At 45.8% G+C, this 20435-nt stretch overlaps 2 protein-coding genes across 4 annotated transcripts in view; one reads left to right on the top strand and one right to left on the bottom strand.

The window, feature by feature from the left end:
• Positions 1 to 13568, top strand: part of NASP (nuclear autoantigenic sperm protein) — a 41730-nt gene extending 28162 nt beyond the window's left edge. For 2 of the 3 annotated variants that reach the window (XM_035018694.1, XM_035018693.1), the window contains exons 4-14: positions 162 to 242; positions 1778 to 1887; positions 8860 to 8939; positions 9303 to 9388; positions 9501 to 9574; positions 10122 to 10310; positions 10431 to 10597; positions 11226 to 11282; positions 11365 to 11442; positions 12117 to 12245; positions 12723 to 13568. In XM_035018694.1, the coding sequence (XP_034874585.1) occupies positions 162 to 242; positions 1778 to 1887; positions 8860 to 8939; positions 9303 to 9388; positions 9501 to 9574; positions 10122 to 10310; positions 10431 to 10597; positions 11226 to 11282; positions 11365 to 11442; positions 12117 to 12245; positions 12723 to 12803 (1132 nt within the window). In that variant the 3' untranslated portion in view covers positions 12804 to 13568. Of the gene's footprint in view, positions 1 to 161; positions 243 to 1777; positions 1888 to 2582; positions 3597 to 8859; positions 8940 to 9302; positions 9389 to 9500; positions 9575 to 10121; positions 10311 to 10430; positions 10598 to 11225; positions 11283 to 11364; positions 11443 to 12116; positions 12246 to 12722 lie in introns of all 3 variants that reach the window. The other variant, XM_035018695.1, reaches the window with a different exon arrangement.
• Positions 13569 to 13736: 168 nt separating this feature from the next.
• On the bottom strand, positions 13737 to 20372 carry CCDC17 (coiled-coil domain containing 17). The gene is given in 13 exon segments (XM_035018691.1): positions 13737 to 14880; positions 14883 to 14964; positions 15203 to 15313; positions 15384 to 15594; positions 15751 to 15954; positions 16104 to 16226; positions 16354 to 16453; positions 16692 to 16802; positions 17047 to 17165; positions 17256 to 17339; positions 17559 to 17721; positions 17833 to 18055; positions 18159 to 20372. Coding segments are annotated over 13 exon segments (1992 nt in total). The 5' UTR covers positions 18489 to 20372; the 3' UTR covers positions 13737 to 14749.
• Positions 20373 to 20435: the final 63 nt, after the last annotated feature.

Below are 20435 nucleotides of genomic sequence, written 5' to 3'. Positions count from 1 at the left end.
TCCCTTTGAACTTGACTTGAAAGCAAGAAGAGAGGGGAGTATTGGTTTCCTAGAAGGATGTGTCACTGAAGAAATATCATTTTATAATTCAGAGAACTAGAAATAAGTATTTTTGATTAAATGTTAATTCAGGTCTTATTAGATGTTTATTCTCTTTGTAGAGGTAAGAAGTATGGAGAGACTGCTAATGAGTGTGGAGAAGCCTTCTTTTACTATGGGAAATCACTTCTGGAGTTGGCAAGGTACGTCTTTCAAGCCGCAGGGGTTTTTGTTTTGTTTTTTGTTTTGTTTCTTTAAAGGTTTATTTATTTGAGAGAGATCGAGCGGAGGCGGGGGGTGCTGGAGGGAGAGGGGGAGAATCCTTCGGCAGAAATTCCCTGTTGAGCTTGGAGCCTGATGTGGGGCTCCATCTCACAACCCTGAGATCATAACCTGAGCCGAAATCAACAGTCTGACTTGTTTTTAAGTAGGGTGTTTTGTATCACATTAATGGTCTATTTAAAACTTTAATAAGTTTCTTTGCTTTCCAAGATTATTTACTAGCTTTGCGATTCATATGATCTGGGTGAGTCTGCTTTTACTAAGAAGGGGGGTTTAGAAGGAACATGAAATATTGATGGAAGTTTTGGAAGGCACTTGATGTAGATTAAACTTACGCTTTTTTAACTTTTGGGGTCTTTTTTTTTTTTTTTAAGATTTTATTTATTTATTTGAGAGAGAGACACACAGCGAGAGAGGGAACACAAGCAGGGGGAGTGGGAGAGGGAGAAGCAGGCTTCCCGCTGAGCAGGGAGCCCGATGCGGGGCTCGATCCCAGGACCCTGGGATCATGACCTGAGCCGAAGGCAGACTCAACGACTTAGCCACCCAGGCGCCCCATCTTTTGGGGTCTTTAGGAGAAGAGTTCTTTTCTGTTAGTGAATGGTCATAATTTATTTTTGGACCATAAAGTCCAATATAAGAGAGAGAACTTTTAAAAGCACTCTTGGCACAAAACAGTCATCCTTAACAAGGACTTAATGAAGGACGGTTTGTAAACAGTAGCATATGAAAATGTCTAGTAAATAAAACCAGTGGTCTTTTTTTTTTTTTTTTTTTTTTAAGATTTTGGGTTTTTTGACAGACACCGTGAGAGAGGGAACACAAGCAGGGGGAGTGGGAGAGGGAGAAGCAGGCTCCCTGTGCTGAGTAGGGAGCCCAATGTAGGGCTTGATCCCAGGACCCTAGGATCACCACCTGAGCTGAAGGCAGATGTTTAATGATTGAGCCACTCAGGTGCCCCAAAACCAGTAGTCTTAACTATTGGAAAGTTGTTGTGTATTTTCCACTGGAGTTTATTAACGAGAACAAAATATTTTGAGGGTACACGAACTAGCAAATGTTTTGTTGCTCATTTACTCTCAGTTCTGGTAAGTTTTCTAATTTTGTAGATCATCCTGATTTGTCATGAAAGTCTTTCCAGAATGTTTTAAAGCCAACTAAAGAAATATGGGTGGATGCGAAGCTTGGGAAATATTATCGCCCTATTGTAAAGCGAATATATATTGATCTTACCCTTTTGACAAGAGTCATTAGTGCTTTTTAGGTGGTGGGATGAAGGGTATGCTTTTTTCTTTCAGTGCTCTTACTGCCTTAATTTATATTAGTTTTGATCACTGCTTTTCTTCCATGAATACTTAAAGTTTATAATCTCTGCACTTGATTGCTTTTCGGTCTTAGAAAAACTGTTAGGTTCTAGCCATCATACCTTTAGTGCTTTCTCCTTTTGTTCTCCTAGAATGGAGAATGGTGTGTTGGGAAATGCCCTGGAAGGTGTGCATGTGGAAGAGGAGGAAGGAGAAAAAACAGAAGACGAATCTCTGGTAGAAAATAATGATAACATAGATGGTATGTGGAGTTGCCTGTGACATTCAGGAGATGCGACGTATATTTCTTGTGTACAAGTGATGGGACTAGGGCTCTCCCTATCCTGGATGGTCTCTCCTAAGTTGTCTGGGGTGATACATGCATCTGGTGGAGACTACAGTGGAGATAGCCAATTACTGAAACTGAGAGCAGGCTTTTATAAAAGGAAAACTTAATTTCCCCAATAAATGTGGTTATTTAAATTGTTATTTTAAATACCTAACAAACTTAAATACTTTTTAATGCAAATTTTAAGTCTGTGCAGCTCAGTTATTTTAATAGCAGTGCTTTTGGAGTCTTTTTACATTTTTTGTGTCTAAGAAAATTAAATGTTAAATTCTAAGTGGAGTTTAGCTACTAGAGTTTTTACATATTAGATGGAGGTTTATAATGTTTAGAGGAGAGCATAAAGCTTGGCATCTCTTAACATAATCAGAATGCTCAAGTAAAACAGTATCTCACTTAAGGAGCTTGGGTTTCCTTTGCAATAAGTTGCTCTGCTATCTGGGACTTTTCCCTTTGCTTTTTCTCAAGGGGACAGATAATTTTTAGGCCAACTGCTAAAATTTAAGCCAGGCTGTTTGAGGTTTTAAAGGGAATGTATTTTTAGTTTCCATTTATGCCTTGATCACTAAATTCGAAGACATGTTTATGCTTCATGTTCTTTAACCATGTAGAGGAAGCAAGGGAAGAGTTGAGAGAACAGGTTTATGACGCCATGGGAGAAAAAGAAGAAGCAAAAAAACCAGAAGACCAGTCTCTGGTAAAGCCTGAAATTGATAAAGAGCAGGAGACTGAAATGGAGAAGGGTGGAAGAGAAGACATGGATATAAGTGAGCCTGCAGAGGAACTACAGGAAAAAGTTGAATCCACTCCAGATCAGTTAACTGAAACCACTGAGGCAAAAGAAATAGCAGCACCAGAAGGACTGAATGAAGCCAAGGTCACTTCTGGGAAGCCAGAACAGGAAGTACCACATGCTGGGGAAGGAAAATCAGTTTGTGGAACTGATGTCCAAGAAGAATGCAGAGAAAAAGGAGGTCAGGAGAAGCAGGGAGAAGTAATTGTGAGCATAGAGGAGAAGCCAAAAGAAGCTTCAGGAGAGCAGCCTGTTACAACTCTCGAAAAGCAGAGTACTGCAGTGGAGGCAGAAGCAGAGCCTATAGATTCAACAGTCAAGCCAGTGGATATGGGTGGGCATGAGCCAAAGGAGCAGGTAGCTGCCTCTGAAAATGAGCCAGGAAAGGCTGTTCTTGAGCAGCTGGTAGGGCAAGAAGTGCCTCCTGCTGAAGAGTCACCAGAGGTGACAACAGAGGCTGCAGAGGCCTCAGCTGCAGAAGCTGGGTCAGAAGTCTCTGAGAAGCCTGGGCAGGAAGCCACAGTTCTCCCTAAGGATGGTACAGTCAATGGACTGTCAGCTGCAGGAGGTCAGACTCCTGTTGAACAACAGACTAATGCAGAAGGACTGACAGAAACAAAAGATGGCTCAGGACTAGAGGAGAAAGTCAGGGCAGAGTTGGTTCCTAGCCAGGAGGAGACTAAGCTGCCCATAGAAGAGTCTGAGGCAGCTGGAGATGGGGTTGAGACCAAGGTAGCCCGGGGGGCTACTGAGAAATCCCCTGAAGACAAAGTTAAGATAGCTGCTAATGAAGAAACACAAGAGAGAGAAGAACAGATGAAAGAGGGTGAAGGTAACCGGGATATGCAAGAGCTGCAGTGGGTGGAGTACATTTCTGGATTTGACTCACACTAATCATGGGTAAAAGTCAGCCTTCCATTCAGGATTTTCCGTCTGCCTTTGGATTAGGAAAGGGCTAAATGAAAATGGGGATAGTTTAAGAAGATTGTGATAAGTTGAGCAAGTTAAATCAAAAGCAAGTCTTCAGCTGGCTTATAAACTAACGCTTTTACTAACTGCAAAATAGGCCTTCTCTGTGATTTCTGAGACTTGGCTAGCTATCAGTAACTTGTACCATACTAGCCAATAGAGGTGGATGGGGGCTGGTGGGGTAGGTAGGGAAATAGTGGGCTAGGCTGGCAGAGAATGCTGAATGGATGTTCACTTGCATGCCTCTGGATTATTTAATTTACTGTTCACATGGTTCCTATTCTCTGCTTTAGGAAGCAGGATTAGAGCAGTAGAATCCAGTGAATTGGTACACTTAAGCAGGCATGCCATTTAAATGAAGGCAGTTAATCACAGTGAAAGAATTCTGATGACCCTCTTTTACTTTTAGTCTTCAGGAAGTGTTTAGAGGCTTATTTACATTAGTTTTAAATTAGCCCCCTCCAAAAGATAACAAAAAACTTAACCATTAGCCCTCTTGCTGCTTTCCCCCTCATTTCATGCTTGCTTTGGCTGCTAAACTGAAGGTTTTGTTACTTAGAACGTTATAAAGTGTGGATGCTTTGCGTAGTATTATTGGTCTAATTTTGATTCAATTCCATCAAGATGTATAAGCCTCTAATTAGCAGTTACATAATTGGCACGTCTGACTTGAGTTGTACTATCATTTGAGGATTCTACTGTCTGTAAGGCTCATCTAATGTTGGTATTAATAACCACAGGTATATTTTAGTTAATAGTTATCACTTTGTATAATTGACAGACTAAGAGTTCTGTTTAGTTTTAGATTTTCAAAGACCCACTATCAGTATTTGCAGCTCATTCTGGTAAACTACATTCTACCTATGTGCAGGTCCTTGTACTCCAGCCAGCGTAGGCATGGTAACTAGAAGTGAATTGGCTAAATGGTAGCACTATTGGGCTGCTTGTTGGGTTTTAGGAGTTCTTTATGGAAAAAGCACAGGACTGAATTCTTCAGTTTTTAAAAAACTACCATGTCTTAAAATTAATGATAGTGCAAAGTTAGTGAGAAGTTCTGCTGGCTCTTTTAAGTTGGACTTTGAATAATAAGCTACAGTAGAGAGGTCCTATTTCTCCAGTTCAAAAACTATTCAGTTGGATCATAAAGCAACATTGTTACAGCTCTCCCACATACTTTTTTTTTTTTTTTAATTTATTTGACAGAGAGAGGGAACATAAGCAGGGGGAGTGGGAGAGGGAGAAGCAGGCTCCCCGCGGATCATGGAGTCAGATGCAGGCTCGATCCTAGGACCTGAGCCGAAGGCAGACGTTTAACAACTGAGCCACCCAGGCGCCCCCACATACATTATTTTTGATTCCAAAATAATACTATGTAGTAGGTAATATTACTCCACTTAGAGCCATGAGGAAATTGAGGCTTAGGGGTTCTGTTACTTGTTTAGGGTCAAACACTAAGTCATAGAACTAGAATCAGACCCTAGATCTGACATGAATGTATGTTCTTCCCAAGCCTACCTCACAGTGAGGAAGGTGACTTTTTATTTCCTCCCTTAACCCACCTCTTATCAGAAACTTTTTGGTCACTTTTTTTTTTTTTTTTAAGATTTATTTATTTATTTGAGAGAGCGAGAATGAGAGAGAGTACATGAGAGGGGGGAGGGTCAGAGGGAGAAGCAGGCTCCTCGCTGAGCAGGGAGCCCGATGTGGGACTCGATCCCGGGACTCCAGGATCATGACCTGAGCCGAAGGCAGTTGCTTAACCAACTGAGCCACCCAGGCACCCTGGTCACTATTTTTTTAAAGATTTATTTATTTGAGAGAGAGAGTGAGGCAGGGAGGAACTTTAGCAGATTCTGCGCTCAGCACAGAGCCCGATGTGGGGCTTGGTCTCATGACCCTGGGATCATGACCTGAGCCGAAACCAAGAGTCAGATTATTATTATTTTTTTTAAGATTTTATTTATTTATTTGAGAGAGAGAATGAGATAGAGAGCATGAGAGGGGGGAGGGTCAGAGAGAGGCAGACTCCATGCTGAGCAGGGAGCCTGACGTGGGACTCGATCCCGGGACTCCAGGATCATGACCTGAGCCGAAGGCAGTCGCTTAACCAGCTGAGCCACCCAGGCGCCCCAAGAGTCAGATTCTTAAATGACTGTGCCACCCAGGCGCCCCTCTGGTCACTCTTTTTAAAGTACTTATAAAAGCCTAGGAGTCATCAGTTGCATTTTTTTTTTAGTATGTGCCCTGGGTACGGTGCTACTCATAAAGAAGATACAGTTTTCCATATTTTACAAATGAAGAAATGGCAGAAAGAGCTTAAGTAATTTGCCCTGGTCACACAACCAATACGGGGAGGGCTGAGGTACCCAAACCTTCTGGCTCCAAGGCCTAAACTTTTTTTTTTTTTTTTTTTTTTAATTTTATTTAGGGGAGCCTGTGTGGCTTAGTCGTTAAGCGTCTGCCTTCGGCTCAGGTCATGATCCCAGGGTCCTGGGATCGAGTCCTACATTGGGCTCCCTGCTCGGTAGGAAGCCTGCTTCTCCCTCTCCCGCTCCCCCTGCTTATATTCCTACTCTCGCTATCTTTCTGTCAAATAAATAAAAATTTTTTTAAAATAGATTTTATTTATTTATTTGACAGAGACACAGCGAGAGAGGGAACACAAGCAGGGGGAGTGGGAGAGGGAGAAGCAGGCTCCCCGCAGAGCAGGGAGCCCGATGAGGGGCTTGATCCCAGGACCCTGAGACCATGACTTGAGCCGAAGGCAGATGCTTAACGACTGAGCCACCCAGGCGCCCCTAAGGCCTAAACTTGTATTCTCTGTTCTCTGTTCCACTTTATGTGGCAGCACTAGCCTGCAAAAATCTTATAAGTGGTTTTCTCTCTCAAATCTTTTTTTTTTTTTTTTTTGTAATTTTATTTTTAAGTAATCTCTATACCCAATGTGGGGCTCGAACCCATAACCCTCAGAACAAGAGTCACATGCTCTACTGACTGAGCCAGCCAGGCACCCCAGAGGTTTTCTCTTAAAATCCCATTTCTTACCGCCTCTCAGGCTGTCCATATCCCTAATAAAGATAATTGGTCTGTTGTTTTATAAGTGTTATGCTAGATATGATTGGTAAGTGAACAGAGTTTTTAAATTGTGGGCACAGAGCTTGGCCATACTGTATTGGCCAATCTGTAGTGTTTACCTGACTTAATCCCCTGGAAGGGCTAGAATAACCAGAGAATCAGCAGATTGTCTTTACTTTGTCTCTAAGAGGAATTTTTCTTCTTTGCGCTGTTCTGTGCCCTTAACTTTTGAACAGGCTACAAATCAGAGAAATGGTATAAAGCTGTGTATCCATTTTTCCAAAGGATGGTAATAGGCATGCTACAAAGAAGATTCCATTTTAACAGATCACTTCACTGAGGACATCAGGGCATTCCCATTAATACCTGGGTATAGGTTACCAGGTTGGAAAGTGTTGTTTTAAAGTAATGGCTTTCTCATTAACATAACTTTCTTTTCACCATTCCATGAAGGTAGTACAGATTTCTCAAGGGAAACAAGTATTTTTCTCAGATTATCATAAGAATTTTATTTTAAAAATTTGATGTAAAACTCAGTAAGATTTTAATCTAATCAGATGTCACCTGGCATTCTGGTATGAGTAGGAACAGATACCAGATTATTTAAGAATACAGACTAACAATACACATTTTGTCAATTTTTCCTACAAATTAGGAAGGTAAAATGTTTGTTTTCATAGATTTACCTCATCTGTCTTGAGAATGGGCCTCATTGTCAGAATTAATAAAACCACCCATCTAGTCTGACAGAGTACTAAGTATACAGATAACTTGGAAATTCGGGTACAGAAAGATAATGGTGTATGATGGTGGGTATTTATTTCAGAAGCACTAAATTATATGGTCAACAGGGGAAAAGTGATTCATTTGATAAAAACTGTTTGCTATAGAGGTCAGTTAACTTGTAACTGGTTCTTAGAGGAATTTTTTTTTTTTTTTAATTTTATTTTTAAGTAATCGCTATACCCAGCATGGGGCTCAAGCTCGCAACACTGAGATCAAGAGTTGCATGCTCCACTATCCGAGCCAGCCAGGCGTCCTTCTTACAGGACTTTGTTTTACTAATTTATAATGTTCAGGAATTTTCTGTGCCTATTCCCATTCTTAAGCAGTATTGCTAAAGATAAAAGTCCTTTAGCCTGACTTCATGGCTCTAAGGCCTAATTGCATATTTATGTTCCCATAATAGCTTGTTAAGAGACGGTATTTGAGCTCTTTTGCTTGCGTTAAAAATGTTTAATGAAAGGTGGCAGAGGTAGGCACATTATACCCAATTCATGAATTGTTACGTGCCCCCAAAAGCCCATGTTTAATCCTATGGCATTCTGAACTTTAAGTGGTGCGTAGAGCTATTTATTAGCAGCCTGTCCTTAAAGGCAGTTGACTTGTGAATATATGTCAGTATGGTGAAATAGAGTGTCAATATGGCTGCAAATTTTAACATTATACTGGAGTAAAACAATTGGTTGTGGTACTGCTTACTCAATTCTGTACATGCTAGAGCTGGCTGGAGTCTGTGGCATGCTCATTGGTGAGAGTTGGTAAGGACTATGCTTTTCTCTCCACAGCTGTGTTGTGGGAAAGCTAGTCTCTTGAGCATTCTTGCTCTGAATGGACTGGGGTAATTTAACTTTTTGTACTTCCTCAGCATGTTAGTGTTATATAACAAATGGCTGCTTAAAGACACCAGGAACACTGGCTGAGTTCTTCAACTGCTTCTGGCTAAGTATATGGGAGTTTCTAGGATAAGAGACTACAGTAGTTAATCTATCTTGATCTGAATGATCCAGACTGACTTTTAGAAGAGAAACGTTCAGCCTTCTGATCACTGAAGGTGTAAACCACACACTGTAAGATTATACAATCTAAGTCTAGGCTACACTTGAATTAGACTGTAATCACTGGCTTTATATGAAGTTCAAATATTAACTGACTTAGCATCTGGCCTGTTCTACTCAGAATATAGGTTGACAGGCATTTATTGGAATCTCTGACTACTTAGAAGGAAGATATCCTTAGTATTCTCAATACTGAGGAATTTTTGCTTGCAGAAACTGAAGGCTCAGAAGAGGAGGATAAAGAAAATGACAAGGCTGAAGAAACACCAAATGAATCACTTCTTGAAAACAAGGTAAATTATTATTGTATCATCTTATTGTAGGACTGTAGCTTAACTAGAGTAGGTGTGATTATCATAGTCATTTCTTGGTAGGGATTGGGGACTCTTTGTTCATGCCTGGAATACACAGATCCATTTAATCCGAGGATGTTCTGATGGGACCCAACACGTCACTGTTAGATATCACTGACATAAGGTGATGACTTTGGATAGAAGGATTATAGGGACCCATTCTGTAGGTTTTAGGGAGAAAGTCCAAATTTTGAATCATGTGTTTTTTTATTTTTTAAGCTGTATTACACATTTAGATTTGTGATCTGAAGATTCCTGTCTTATACTTCTGCCTAATACCAATGATTTGGATATACTTTTTAGTCTCTTCAAGAAAATGAAGAGGAGGAGATCGGGAATCTAGAGCTTGCTTGGGATATGCTGGATTTAGCAAAGATCATTTTTAAAAGGTAATACTTTTCAGTGTTTCTAGGCTTAGGTTGGGAGTTTGGAACTTGGAAGTAGAATATCAGGTTTGGACAAATGCTATTAAGGTTTCTGATCATCTTTTCCTTCTTTCAGGCAAGAAACAAAAGAAGCTCAGCTTTATGCTGCACAGGCCCATCTTAAACTTGGAGAAGTTAGTGTTGAATCTGGTAATACATTTTCCATTTTACTCTTTAATGTGCCCCCCACCCCCCCAGTTCTTTCTCTAATTCCTTAAAATTCAGCTTGATTGATCATAGGTTATGGGCAATTGGCTTTTTTTTTAAGATTTTATTTCTTAGAGAAAGCACAAGTAGGGGGAGGGGCAGAGGGAGAGGGAGACAAAGGCTCTCTGCCGAGCAAGCAGTCTGATGTGGGGCTCCATACCAGGACCCTGAGATCATGACCTGGGTGGAAGGCAGACACTTAACTGACTGAGCCACCTAGGCACTCCTGGCAATTGGCTTTAAAAAGACAGTTGGTTTGGGTTCCTCTAGTTCCTAGAATAGTGAACCATCTCTTCTGAAGTCTCTTCAGTAGGGTTTTTTTTTTCCCCCCTCCCCAGTTAGATATTTTTTTTATAGTCTAGTGTCCTGGAGATGCTACAAAGAAATGTCATTTAAAACAGGAGAGCATTCCTGTAGAATGATCCACAATTTGGAAGTAGTATATATTAAATGCTGTCCATTTGCTTGCTATTCTTTCTCTTTTCATTAGAGAATTATGTCCAAGCTGTGGAGGAGTTCCAGGCTTGCCTAAACCTGCAGGAGCAGTACCTAGAAGCCCATGATCGTCTCCTTGCAGAGACCCACTACCAGCTGGGCTTGGCCTATGGGTATAACTCTCAGTATGATGAGGCAGTGGCACAGTTCAGCAAATCTATTGAAGTCATTGAGAACAGAATGGGTGAGTGAGCATCAGCTATTTGACGATAAGCTTGACTGGATCTGGTAATCGACAATATGAAAAAAAAAATGGATCCTTTGGTGGTAACTATTACTGATCACTTCAGCCTGTTCTTTGTAGCTGTACTAAGTGAACAGATGAAGGAGGCTGAAGGATCATCTACTGAATATGAGAAAGAAATTGAGGAGCTGAAGGAACTGCTACCTGAAATTAGAGAGAAGATAGAAGATGCAAAGGAGTCCCAGCGTAGTGGGAATGTAGCTGAATTGGCTCTGAAAGCAACTCTGGTTGGTTTGGTTTCCTTTTAAAGTTTTGATAATGGCATGGTTGATACTGTTGGAAGACATCATGGTATTAGTGTTCTGTCTGCCTAGGAACCGTGATACGGTTTCCAGGGAGTTGGTGGTCAGAAGGAATGTGTGAATTTATCTAGTTAGTCCTGTTAAGTAGTATAATGCTTAAGAGAATATGCTCTGGAGCCAGACTGGGTTTAGGTTATGTATCTGCTACTCACTATGTGTGACCATGGACACGTTACTTAACATTTCTTTGCCTTAGTTGACTCATCTGTAAAATGGGGGTAATAGTATCTATGTTAAAATACTTCTGACAGTACAAATAGTATTTGCTTAATAAATGTAAGCTATTCCTTCCATCTCTGAGAACTCCTCTGTATAGATAGCGCCCCAGGTGATGAGGTGGATGGGTTAATTTAGTATTTACCCTGTGCCTAAGCTGGTTTGGGGGTGGCAATTGCAGGTAGAGGGGGGTGGAATGATACTGCTAGTATATGGAAGCCCACTAGTATTTGAGGTCTTAAACAGTTGTTTGGATGGTAGGTACCTGTTGTAGGTGTGTGGGTGACCTGGTGGGTTCTATCCTGGGACCCACTTGGGTCTGTCACCTCTCGCACAGGTGGAGAGCTCTACTTCAGGTTTCACTCCTAGTGGAGGAGGCACTTCAATCTCCATGGTGAGTATTCAGGTGATTTTTGTCACTAGGCTTTTCTGTGTCCTGTCTAGTTGTACATTGCTAACAAAGTCCTTTTTGTCAGGTTGCCAGTAGAAAATCAACGGATGGTGCTTCCTCATCAAATTGTGTGAGTGATATCTCCCACCTTGTCAGAAAGAAGGTAAATCTACATGTGGTCATTTCTTTTCTGTTTTCTTTCCAGTTTGCGTTTTCTTCTTTTTTGCTTCAAATGATACACCAGGAATACATTCCTTAATATTTGGTGTAATAAGACATTCATTTTGCAGAGTTGGTGAGGATTTGAATGAAGGTAGTTTTCACTTGACTATGTCTTCTAACAGTTTTCCAGGCCTCTTCTGGCCCAGGACTATAAGGAAAGCAGCTGAGAAGAATCGGCTCAGCTGGCGGGTTTTCTTTGACAGTAGTCATTCAGCAGCAGACCTGCCGATACTCCTAGGAGTCCATCTTCTGCCTATAATTACAGTCGTTTTTTCCTCTTGTGGGAGACTGATTCCTTTGTGTCCTAATTCATAAACTTGGGGTTTGGTTACTATTCAGATCTACTCCTCACCCTCACCCTCACCCCACCCTTCCTCTAGAGAGGCTGGATTGGTATGTTGTAGCTGACCAATTGATTGTACCGAGCACAGGTTGGCATCTGCTTCCTGTGGCCATGCGAGAGACCCTGAGACCCGTGGATCACGGTGTTCAGGATCTCTGGACCATGGGGTGGCGGCAGTGGGGGAGGAGAGGACTGAAGGGGTTTTTAAAAAGTTTTGCAGTACTTTTAAAAACATTCAGCACATTTGTGAAGCGTTCCAATTCTATCTTCAGAGGAAACCAGAGGAAGAGAGTCCCCGAAAAGATGATGCAAAGAAAGCGAAACAAGAGCTAGAGGTGAATGGAGGCAGTGGGGATGCCGTCTCCAGTGGAAATGAAGTTTCAGAAAACATGGAGGAGGAGGTGGGCAGTTAAGAGGGCTTGGACTCTTGCCTTATTTCCCCTTGTTCTCAGGGCCTGGGGAAACTAGTCCTCCTAAGTGCATGTTCCTCACCTTGAGCCTGTTTGGATTACTTGAATGCAACCCTCATAGAAACAGTGTGCAGGAAACTGGTTATGGAATGTATGTCTCATTGACAAATGGAAACTATATACACAGCACAAGTCCCACTCTAATGAATGTAGGAGAAGGCACTTAATTGGCAAGACCATTGAGTTATTTCTGCTTGCTCCCTTTCCAAGTACCGTATGAACATTGGCTCCGTCAGCCCTATTGGAGAGACTTTAGGAAATGGCCTTACTAATTGTCCTGTTAGTAGTGTAGGGAGCAAAGCAGGCTTTAGGAGACCTGTTCACTTTCTCTAATGCCTACTCAGTTGTGTAAGACAGAACGGCTTAAACTAGGGTCATTTATGCCCAGGCTCCCTATTTATCTTCCAGGCTGAGAATCAGGCTGAAAGCCGGGCAGCAGTGGAGGGGACAGTGGAGGCCGGAGCCACAGTTGAAAGCACTGCATGTTAAGAGAGGGCGCAGAGCCTTCCTCCTGAGGGAAAGTGTTTTTGTATATAATGTATTTTTTCACTTTGGGGGGCTTCTTTTTGTATAACTTCAATAAAGATTGTAAGCAAAGGTTGAGGCTTTGATGATTTTTTTTTCCTTAAATACTGGCTGACTCTGTGCCTTGGAGCACTCTGGGTATGATACAGTTGTCAAAGGTACTCACTCCCCCTGCCCCTTTCTGTACTGATCTCTGTTGGAAGTTCCCATCCAAGTTCCTGTCTGTCTGATGTGGAGGCGATCAAATCAAGCATAGCCAGGCCCTTTGTTTTCTAATGGTGCTATATTTTTTCCATTTTAAATACAAACCTTCAGTGGTGCTGTCCCCTTGATGGGGGCTACAAAAACAAGACTTGGTGAAGATCTTGCTCTTTGGTGCTGATACTGTTTCGTGGACTTTGTGAGCTGATAACTGTTACCCACCTAGTCTCCAGTTAGGGGTCAATAATTCTGTCCTCGAAAAAGAACTGAAGAAAACTTGGGGGGGGGTGAGGGGAAGTGATCCTTGAGGAAAACTGGTTTGCTAACTGTAGAGAATTGAGCTTTCTGGTTTGAAAGTGGCTTGAGAGATAGACTGGACACTTGGGATGTGGTTGGAGGAATTTGTGGGGAGGCTGGGTGGTGGAGTTTTGTTTTCTGTACAGAAAGGCTGGAATATATCTTATAACTTGAATCCAAATTGTTACCCATCTGCAGTTTTGACTTGTCAAATAAAGATGCTAAAAAATGCTCCTGGTCTGGACTTGTGTTTAAAGATCTTCCAGGGTGCCTGGGTGGCTCAGTTGGTTAAGTGACTGCCTTCAGCTCAGGTCATGATCCTGGAGTCCCAGGATCGAGTCCCACATCGGGCTCCCTGCTTGGTGGGGAGTCTGCTTCTCCCTGACCCTCTCTCCCCTCTCATGTTCTCTCTCTCAAATAAATAAAATAAAATCTTCCAGTGGGATCCCGAACTACCTGAAGCATTTCAGTGTGGATGTGGGGTTGAAAGGTAGAAACTGGCCCACCAGCCCAGTCAAAGGGTGCTCAGGATACTGACACTAAAGCCATCCCACTGGGACCTCACTGATGTCCAGGGTGCAAGGCTAGTAGGAGACCCTCCCTGCCTGAGCTGCCTCAGCCCTGACCCTTAGTTTAAGAACCTGTTCAACACCAGTTACTATTTTGATCTGAATTCCAAACCATGCCTGCCCTACATTACCTAAAGGGAGTTAGTAATTCTGACCACCCATAGGGTTACTTTGCTGCACTAGATAGACAGTAGGTCAGAACCTGCCATTTGAATACTGAATGTCAAGCAGTTTTCCAGTTTATATTTTATTTCCTAAATAAATAGAAGAGAAAATGGAATTTTTCTGGGCTGGTTATGGTAACTCATGGCTGTAGAATCTTTTGGCTTTGAACTTCTTGAAGATGCCCTTGTATTGCATGTTCCAAGTCCTGAGGATTTTAGGCCTTTGACCTTTGGTTGGCACTGGGTTCTGGGGCTAGGCCCAATATCAAATTTCAGCCAGATTTACATGTGACCCCCTCTAAGTGTGTAAGGTATGGGAGCTCCTAGTTCATGGGGATCTTTATAGCCAGGAAGGCTTCCCGGAGATGTCCTGAACGAAGTGTGGCAACAAGATGGGCTTTAGCGCAAAAAAAAAAAAAAAGTTTATGAAGTTCCTTTAACAAATTAGAGTGCCCCCTGCTTATCTTTCAAAGAATTTATATTCCAGGCAATACTGAAAATACCTGACATCCATTTAATCCTCACATCCGTTTTACAAGAGGAAAACTGATAAAGGCCAAGTGTTTGTGGAAGGTGGTAAAGCTGTGGTTGGACCTCCTATTTTGAGCTTGTATCTGCTATTTGCTTCTAGACCCTCTGAGAACGTGTAGTAGTAGAGCTGCAGGTCTGGCAACAAGCCTCATCTAAGTACTAGTTCTGAGCCTGTTAAGCTACTCATGCCCACATTCTCCTGGACTCCAAAAGCCAGAGGGTGTGGGTCAAAGCTGTGATGAGGGCCCAAACCATCTATCCTTGACTCTGCTGCTGAGGGGGCTCTTCTGCAGGAGGAGGAGGGTCAACAAAGCCAGCTTTTGGGGCCAGGGAGCTTGCTTCCAGTGAAGGTGAGCTGGACATCTGTGGAACAGAAGTGTATCTTTAGCAAGAGGTTTATATCTTGACTACCTAATGTAAACCAAGTTAACGTTACTGTGCAGCTCTGATTTCCTTATCTGTTTACATAATCTACCTAGTAACGACGTATGATAAAGGAGTTAATTCACAGAAAGGACTTGGAACACGGGGGTCAACAAATGCTGGCAATTAACCACACCAATCACACCTGCAGTATCCCTAGCTTTAGGTGGTCCCTCACCGGAGGTGGGTACTGGTACTCCTGGGCACTTGCTGGGTTGATCTCGGCCAGTGTCTGGACACCTTCATCTCTTGCGTTAACCAGTCGCAGAAAGAGCTCAACCTCACCTACCTGGAGAGAGAGGAAATGGTACTGCATCTGTACCTGGAGGGGAGGAGATCCAGGCCCTGTCCACACTCACCTGGGGAATCCCATTCAGCTGTCTAAGGGTAAGGCTGGGGTCCAGAGGAAGGGCCCGAAGTGGAAGACGCCAACGGCCACTTCGCACCCTTTGATCCCGGTCAAATAGCACCAGTGAGGCCCAAGCCTTCGGCTGTGGTTCCCTAGCCCATGCCAGCCCCTGCCAGGCCTGTAGCTCACAGACCAGGGCTACCGATGGTGAAGGTGGCAGCCTAGAACAACCGAAACAATGTCAGAAGCCAGAACTGTTCTTTCCCTGGACAGCTCTCAGAGCCAGTGGCCCCGTATACAGATGGGAAAACTCAGCAGAATGAGGGAAAAGCCTCAATTGTGACAAAAGGCATCCAAGTCAATCTCCACCTACTGACCTGGGTACGGGCTGTCTGCTGGCAAGGATGGCACAGTTGCCCATGGGCCCAGGAGCTGGAGGTGAGGGCAAGCAAAGGGCTGGGGGCAATGCTGTGGCCCCTCCTGTGTCCTGTCCATCTCGTGTCAGGCCAGTCATGAGTTGCACCCAAAGCCAAGAAGCCTCAAGGCCCCGAAGAAAGTCATAGAAAATGACCAGACCAGCCCTGAAGAACACAGGTCTCAGCTGGCACCTATACAATCCACCCCCTCCATCCCTTCCCCTCACCCTGTCTGTTCCCCAACCCTAGCTCTTCCTAGTGGGTCTCTCTTTAATCAGAAGGGATGACCAAGTCACAGGGGGAGCAGGCCTCACCCAGGGTCATAGGGTGCAGGGCCCAGAACGTCAGGAGCCGGCAGGAGGAAGTATGGATCCAGGCCAGGGTTCCTGGTCAGGGTGCCAGGAACCTGCAGCTGTGGGTGGGGGAAGAGTGGACTCCTGCCGAGAGCCTCCTCGGTGCCCATGCTTCCCCAACTACACAAAACAGAGCTGCCCTGACCCCAACCCCTGGGTCCTCACGGCCTTTTCTGTGCCACTCAATAGGATGCCTGTGGATTGCGGATGCGGCGGCAGCGGGGGAGCCACCGGCGGCGGGAGGCGCGGGGGATCTTCCCTCCTCCCCAGGCATCGGGGGGGTTTCACCACGGGTCGAGGCTCGCTAGGCCCTGAGAGCAGAGTTAAGAGTAGGGCATCTCTGAGCAGGACGCAGCAAGTAACAGGGCCAAGATACCCTTTCCCGGAGAGCCGAACCCACACGCACGGACACCTGGAGATGCGCGAGGGCAGGAACGGACAGGGCCACAAACACGCGCCTCATTCCCCACGCACGGTCCCTCTAACCCCTTCCTTGAGCTCAGCCTGCTGGGGAGAGCTAAGTGGTGTGGAACGAGGGTGCTCGCTGACCCCAGGACGCAGGGCCTGCGCCCCTCTGCAAGGCCAGGATTTCTGCCTCCAGGCGCCGGTTTTCGGCTTCCACCGCTAGAAGCTCCCCCAGTGCGACACCTGCCCGTCTTCCTGCGATGAAAAAGTCCGACCCGTCATCTCTGGCCTCTGGTAACCAGCTGGTGCAATCCTGAGCAGCTCTCCAGCTTTAGGTCTCTCTGGACAAGGCTGGACTTGTAACATTCTAGCCATTGCCACAAAGACCACCCAGATTTCCCACCTTCAGGTGGTCCCCACTGCCAAAGACGCCCCCCTCAACCGCCCTTTTCTCCTCCCAGAATTAAGACCACCGCCTCCGAGAGACTGTCCTGTTCACCTCTGTGGGTCCGCAGCCTCCGCAGCTCCAGCGCTGATGCCTCCACCTGCAACTGACATATCTGGCCCAGAACGCCGGGGTTCCGGCCCCCGCCTCGAACGTAGGCCTCACGCAGGGCCCTAGGGAGGGAGCAGGGCACAAGAAGACAGCAGCGTCTTTTCAGGACTGATCAGCGCTTCGCCCATGCCGCCCCGGGCCCCGGACCTCACCCGATCTCGGCAGCCAGAGTCCCTGGGTTGGCCTGTAGCACCGGACAACAGAGTTCCGCCTCTCGCAAGGCGTCGAGCCGGGTCCTGGGGCCGGGGACCAGCCGCGCGGAGATGTTGCGGATCCAGAGGCCCGGCCTCCGGAAGCCCCGCCCCTTCCCGACCGAACACGTGCGGCCTTCCAGCTGCGTGGGCGCCTTCGCCTCCCGGGCCCCGCCCTCCGGAGGCTCCCGCCGCGGCCCCGCCCCCAGACCGGGCCCCGCCCTCGGCCCCGCCCTGCCGCGCTCCGAATCCCTCGGGTCTCACCAGGTCTCCGGCTGTAGCTGCTGAACGTGCGTCCCTAGCACTTCTAGAGCTCCCCGCGTTCGCCCGGCTTCTGCCCGGAGTTCTCGAAGCTCCCGCTCCAGACCGGAAAGGCGGGATATTCCGCCCCGGGTCTGGGCCAAACCTTGGAGGCGTTGGCTCAGTTCTGAGGCGTTAAGGGACCGAGTCGCAATGAGTCCGACAAACTCAAAGCCAAGGGGAGAGGGGCGGGGAGGGCCCGTAACCGCCCCCCCCCGCCCCGGTCCTTTTCCCTCACCCTCGCTGCGTCGCTCCAGGGCCCGGCTCTGTGACTCCGTCTCCGCCACCCGCTTTGCGTGAGTCCCCTGCAGCGCCCGCAGCCGCTCGCCAGGGCTTCCAGCAACTTCGGGGGTGGGGCCCTGAGTCTGCACCTCAGTTTGGCTCCGGGGCCCTTCTAATCCTCTGGAGACCTTTGTTATCCAGGGTCGCATTTCCTGTAGGTACAGCCGCAGCCGCTGCACCTGGAGATAGCGGACTCCGTGATCTCTGTGACCCATGATCCGCGTGACCTGGAGGCCTAGGGAGGTTGCTAAATTTCGAGCCGGTGGGGAAAGCCCGGGGTACCTCTTCTGTTAGCTTCGTAAGAGCCAATTTGCTGGCCTCCTGGTCTGGGAGGCCCTGGTGTTCTTGTGGCACCACCTGGCGACAGGGTGTGGGGATGAAATATCCTGAGGGTCAGAGTTGCTTAAATACCCACCCATGTGGCCACAGAGACGGCCCTTTTGAGAGGTGGGCTCCAGGTGTTACCTCTCGGGTCAGACGGCCAATGCAGAAGCGCTGAGTGTGGGTGGCCAACAGCGGCCAGGAGCGGAAAACCATGTCACAGGACCCACAGGACAGGAGCCCTGGCTCTCCAGAGTAGGAGGCCATGGGAGGGGACCCCTTTCCTGACATGCCAGCCAAGACCTGCAAGAGACAGGACAGAGAGCAAGGGAAAGGGAGAGGAGGATGAAACAAAGCCAGAGGCAGAGAGGAAAGGCCAGGTTTACTGAGTTTACAAGATTATGTTTGGGGAGGAGACTTAGCTCCCTGGGCAGCAACTACAGGTGTAGGCAGGTCTAGGCAGGCCTGGAGCATGGGTGGGGAAAGGCTGGTCACTTTTGGGAGGAGCCCCTGGCTTGAAAAAGCGTCATAACGTCTGCTCCACGTCAGTCCATGAGCGTGGGCAAGTCCCTTTTCACACTACATCTTGGTTTCTCTGCCTATGTAAAGGGGGACAAACAGCTGCCTCCTAGACTAGCTGGGCCCCTATCGCATACTCCCCATCACTGGTCATTGAACAGTCTCTGGCAGGGAAGTATCATCTTGTTCATTCTTGTTTTGCCCAAGTTACCCAAGGTAGTGTCATTCTCCGTTCTAGGGAACACCTGGGAGAGGAAGCGGTCTGCCCTTTTGGGCTTTCTGCCAGGAATCTTCTTTCCCCTAGGCTGAAAAGCTTTCCCTTGCACTCTGCCCCTGGGGAAGCAACCACACAGCTTTTGTATTACCAAGTCACACCAAGGCTAGCCGTTTTTCCGATTTCCTGTTTTTTTTGGGGGGGGTGGGTTGTTTTGTTTGGCTAGAGAGGGAAGATAATTAGCACAGCCCAAGGAATGAAAGTTCTGGGAGAACACAATGAATCTATCAGATGAGGGAATCAAATATAGAAAGGTACCCCTTCATTCGAGTCTGACCAGGAGACTTTTGTGCCGATCAGATCTCTGCCACCTCCCCAAATATATGTATCCATCAGGAGCTCTGAGTTAGCCCACGTTTCTCAACAAACTCCCTTTTCTAAACAAGACCGGGACTTACGGTAGCAACCCCCTCACCATGTAAGGCCAAGGTGTGACCAACAACAGGTTATAAGTGTTTCAAAGCATGTGATCTCAGCCAGCTTAATTCCAAGCAAGAAAAAGGGCACATTTCTAGAAATCTGTAAAAGCTAGTAAGTGGCAAAGCTCAACACCCCACAGGCAGGATATCTCTATCTCAACCGACTTCTCACTTCCATTTAATACTTTTGCAACTTAATTCACTTTATAGTATTTCACGTATTCTAAGATGCACTTTTTTTTTTTCCATATTTTAACACAAATCAGGACCGACAATTAATGGAGTATCATACCTGGCAAGTTTTCTTTTAATTTATTTATTAGAGAAAGAGAGAACACAAGCGGGGGTAGGGGCAGAGGGAGAGGGAAGAGAGAGAGAGCAGCAGACTCCCTGCTGAGCAAGGAGCCCAACTGGGGCTCGATCCCACAACCCTGAGATCACGACCTGAGCAGAAATTCAAGAGTCAAAAGCTTAATGAACTGCGCCACCCAGGCACCCGGCAAGTTTTCTTATTAGTACATAATGTTTTAAAAGATATATTCAATGAAATATGATAGTTCTTACTGCTCTATCCCAACCACCATTTCTGCATGGACTGCTTATAACACCAGCAGGAGAGATTATGTAATATAGAGTGTGGCAGATAGGGTCTCTGCCTTCCTAGCCTTACAGAATCTAGCAAATGTCATGCTGCTCTCTCTGCCTCTAGCCTCTATCCCTTTTGGAGACACTACAAGTTGGTTTTCTAACATGCAGTCAGGGCTGTTACCCTGTTGGTTGTCTCCCATTAATGATCCTGGACCTCTATGTCCACCAGGAACCGTGTACTTACTGTAGGGATGGCCAAAGAGTGTCAGTGTGTGCTTACTTTAACTTCTACTTGTCCATCAGATTTTGGCCCCAAAGGCTTCATTTTTAATATAATTGTTTATTCTCCTCCCTACTGGGCTGGGCATTCCCTACACCCCCAGAGCCTTGCAAAATGCCTGGCTGTACAGGGAGAGCTGGGGAAGTGTATGCTGAATG

This window comes from Mirounga leonina, unplaced genomic scaffold (genome assembly GCF_011800145.1).
Source record: "Mirounga leonina isolate KUSES-001 unplaced genomic scaffold, KU_Mleo_1.0 Mir_173, whole genome shotgun sequence".
Classification (NCBI taxonomy): Eukaryota; Metazoa; Chordata; class Mammalia; order Carnivora; family Phocidae; genus Mirounga; species Mirounga leonina.
Note: the sequence above shows the minus strand (reverse complement) of the source record. Positions and strands in the feature narration are given on the sequence as shown.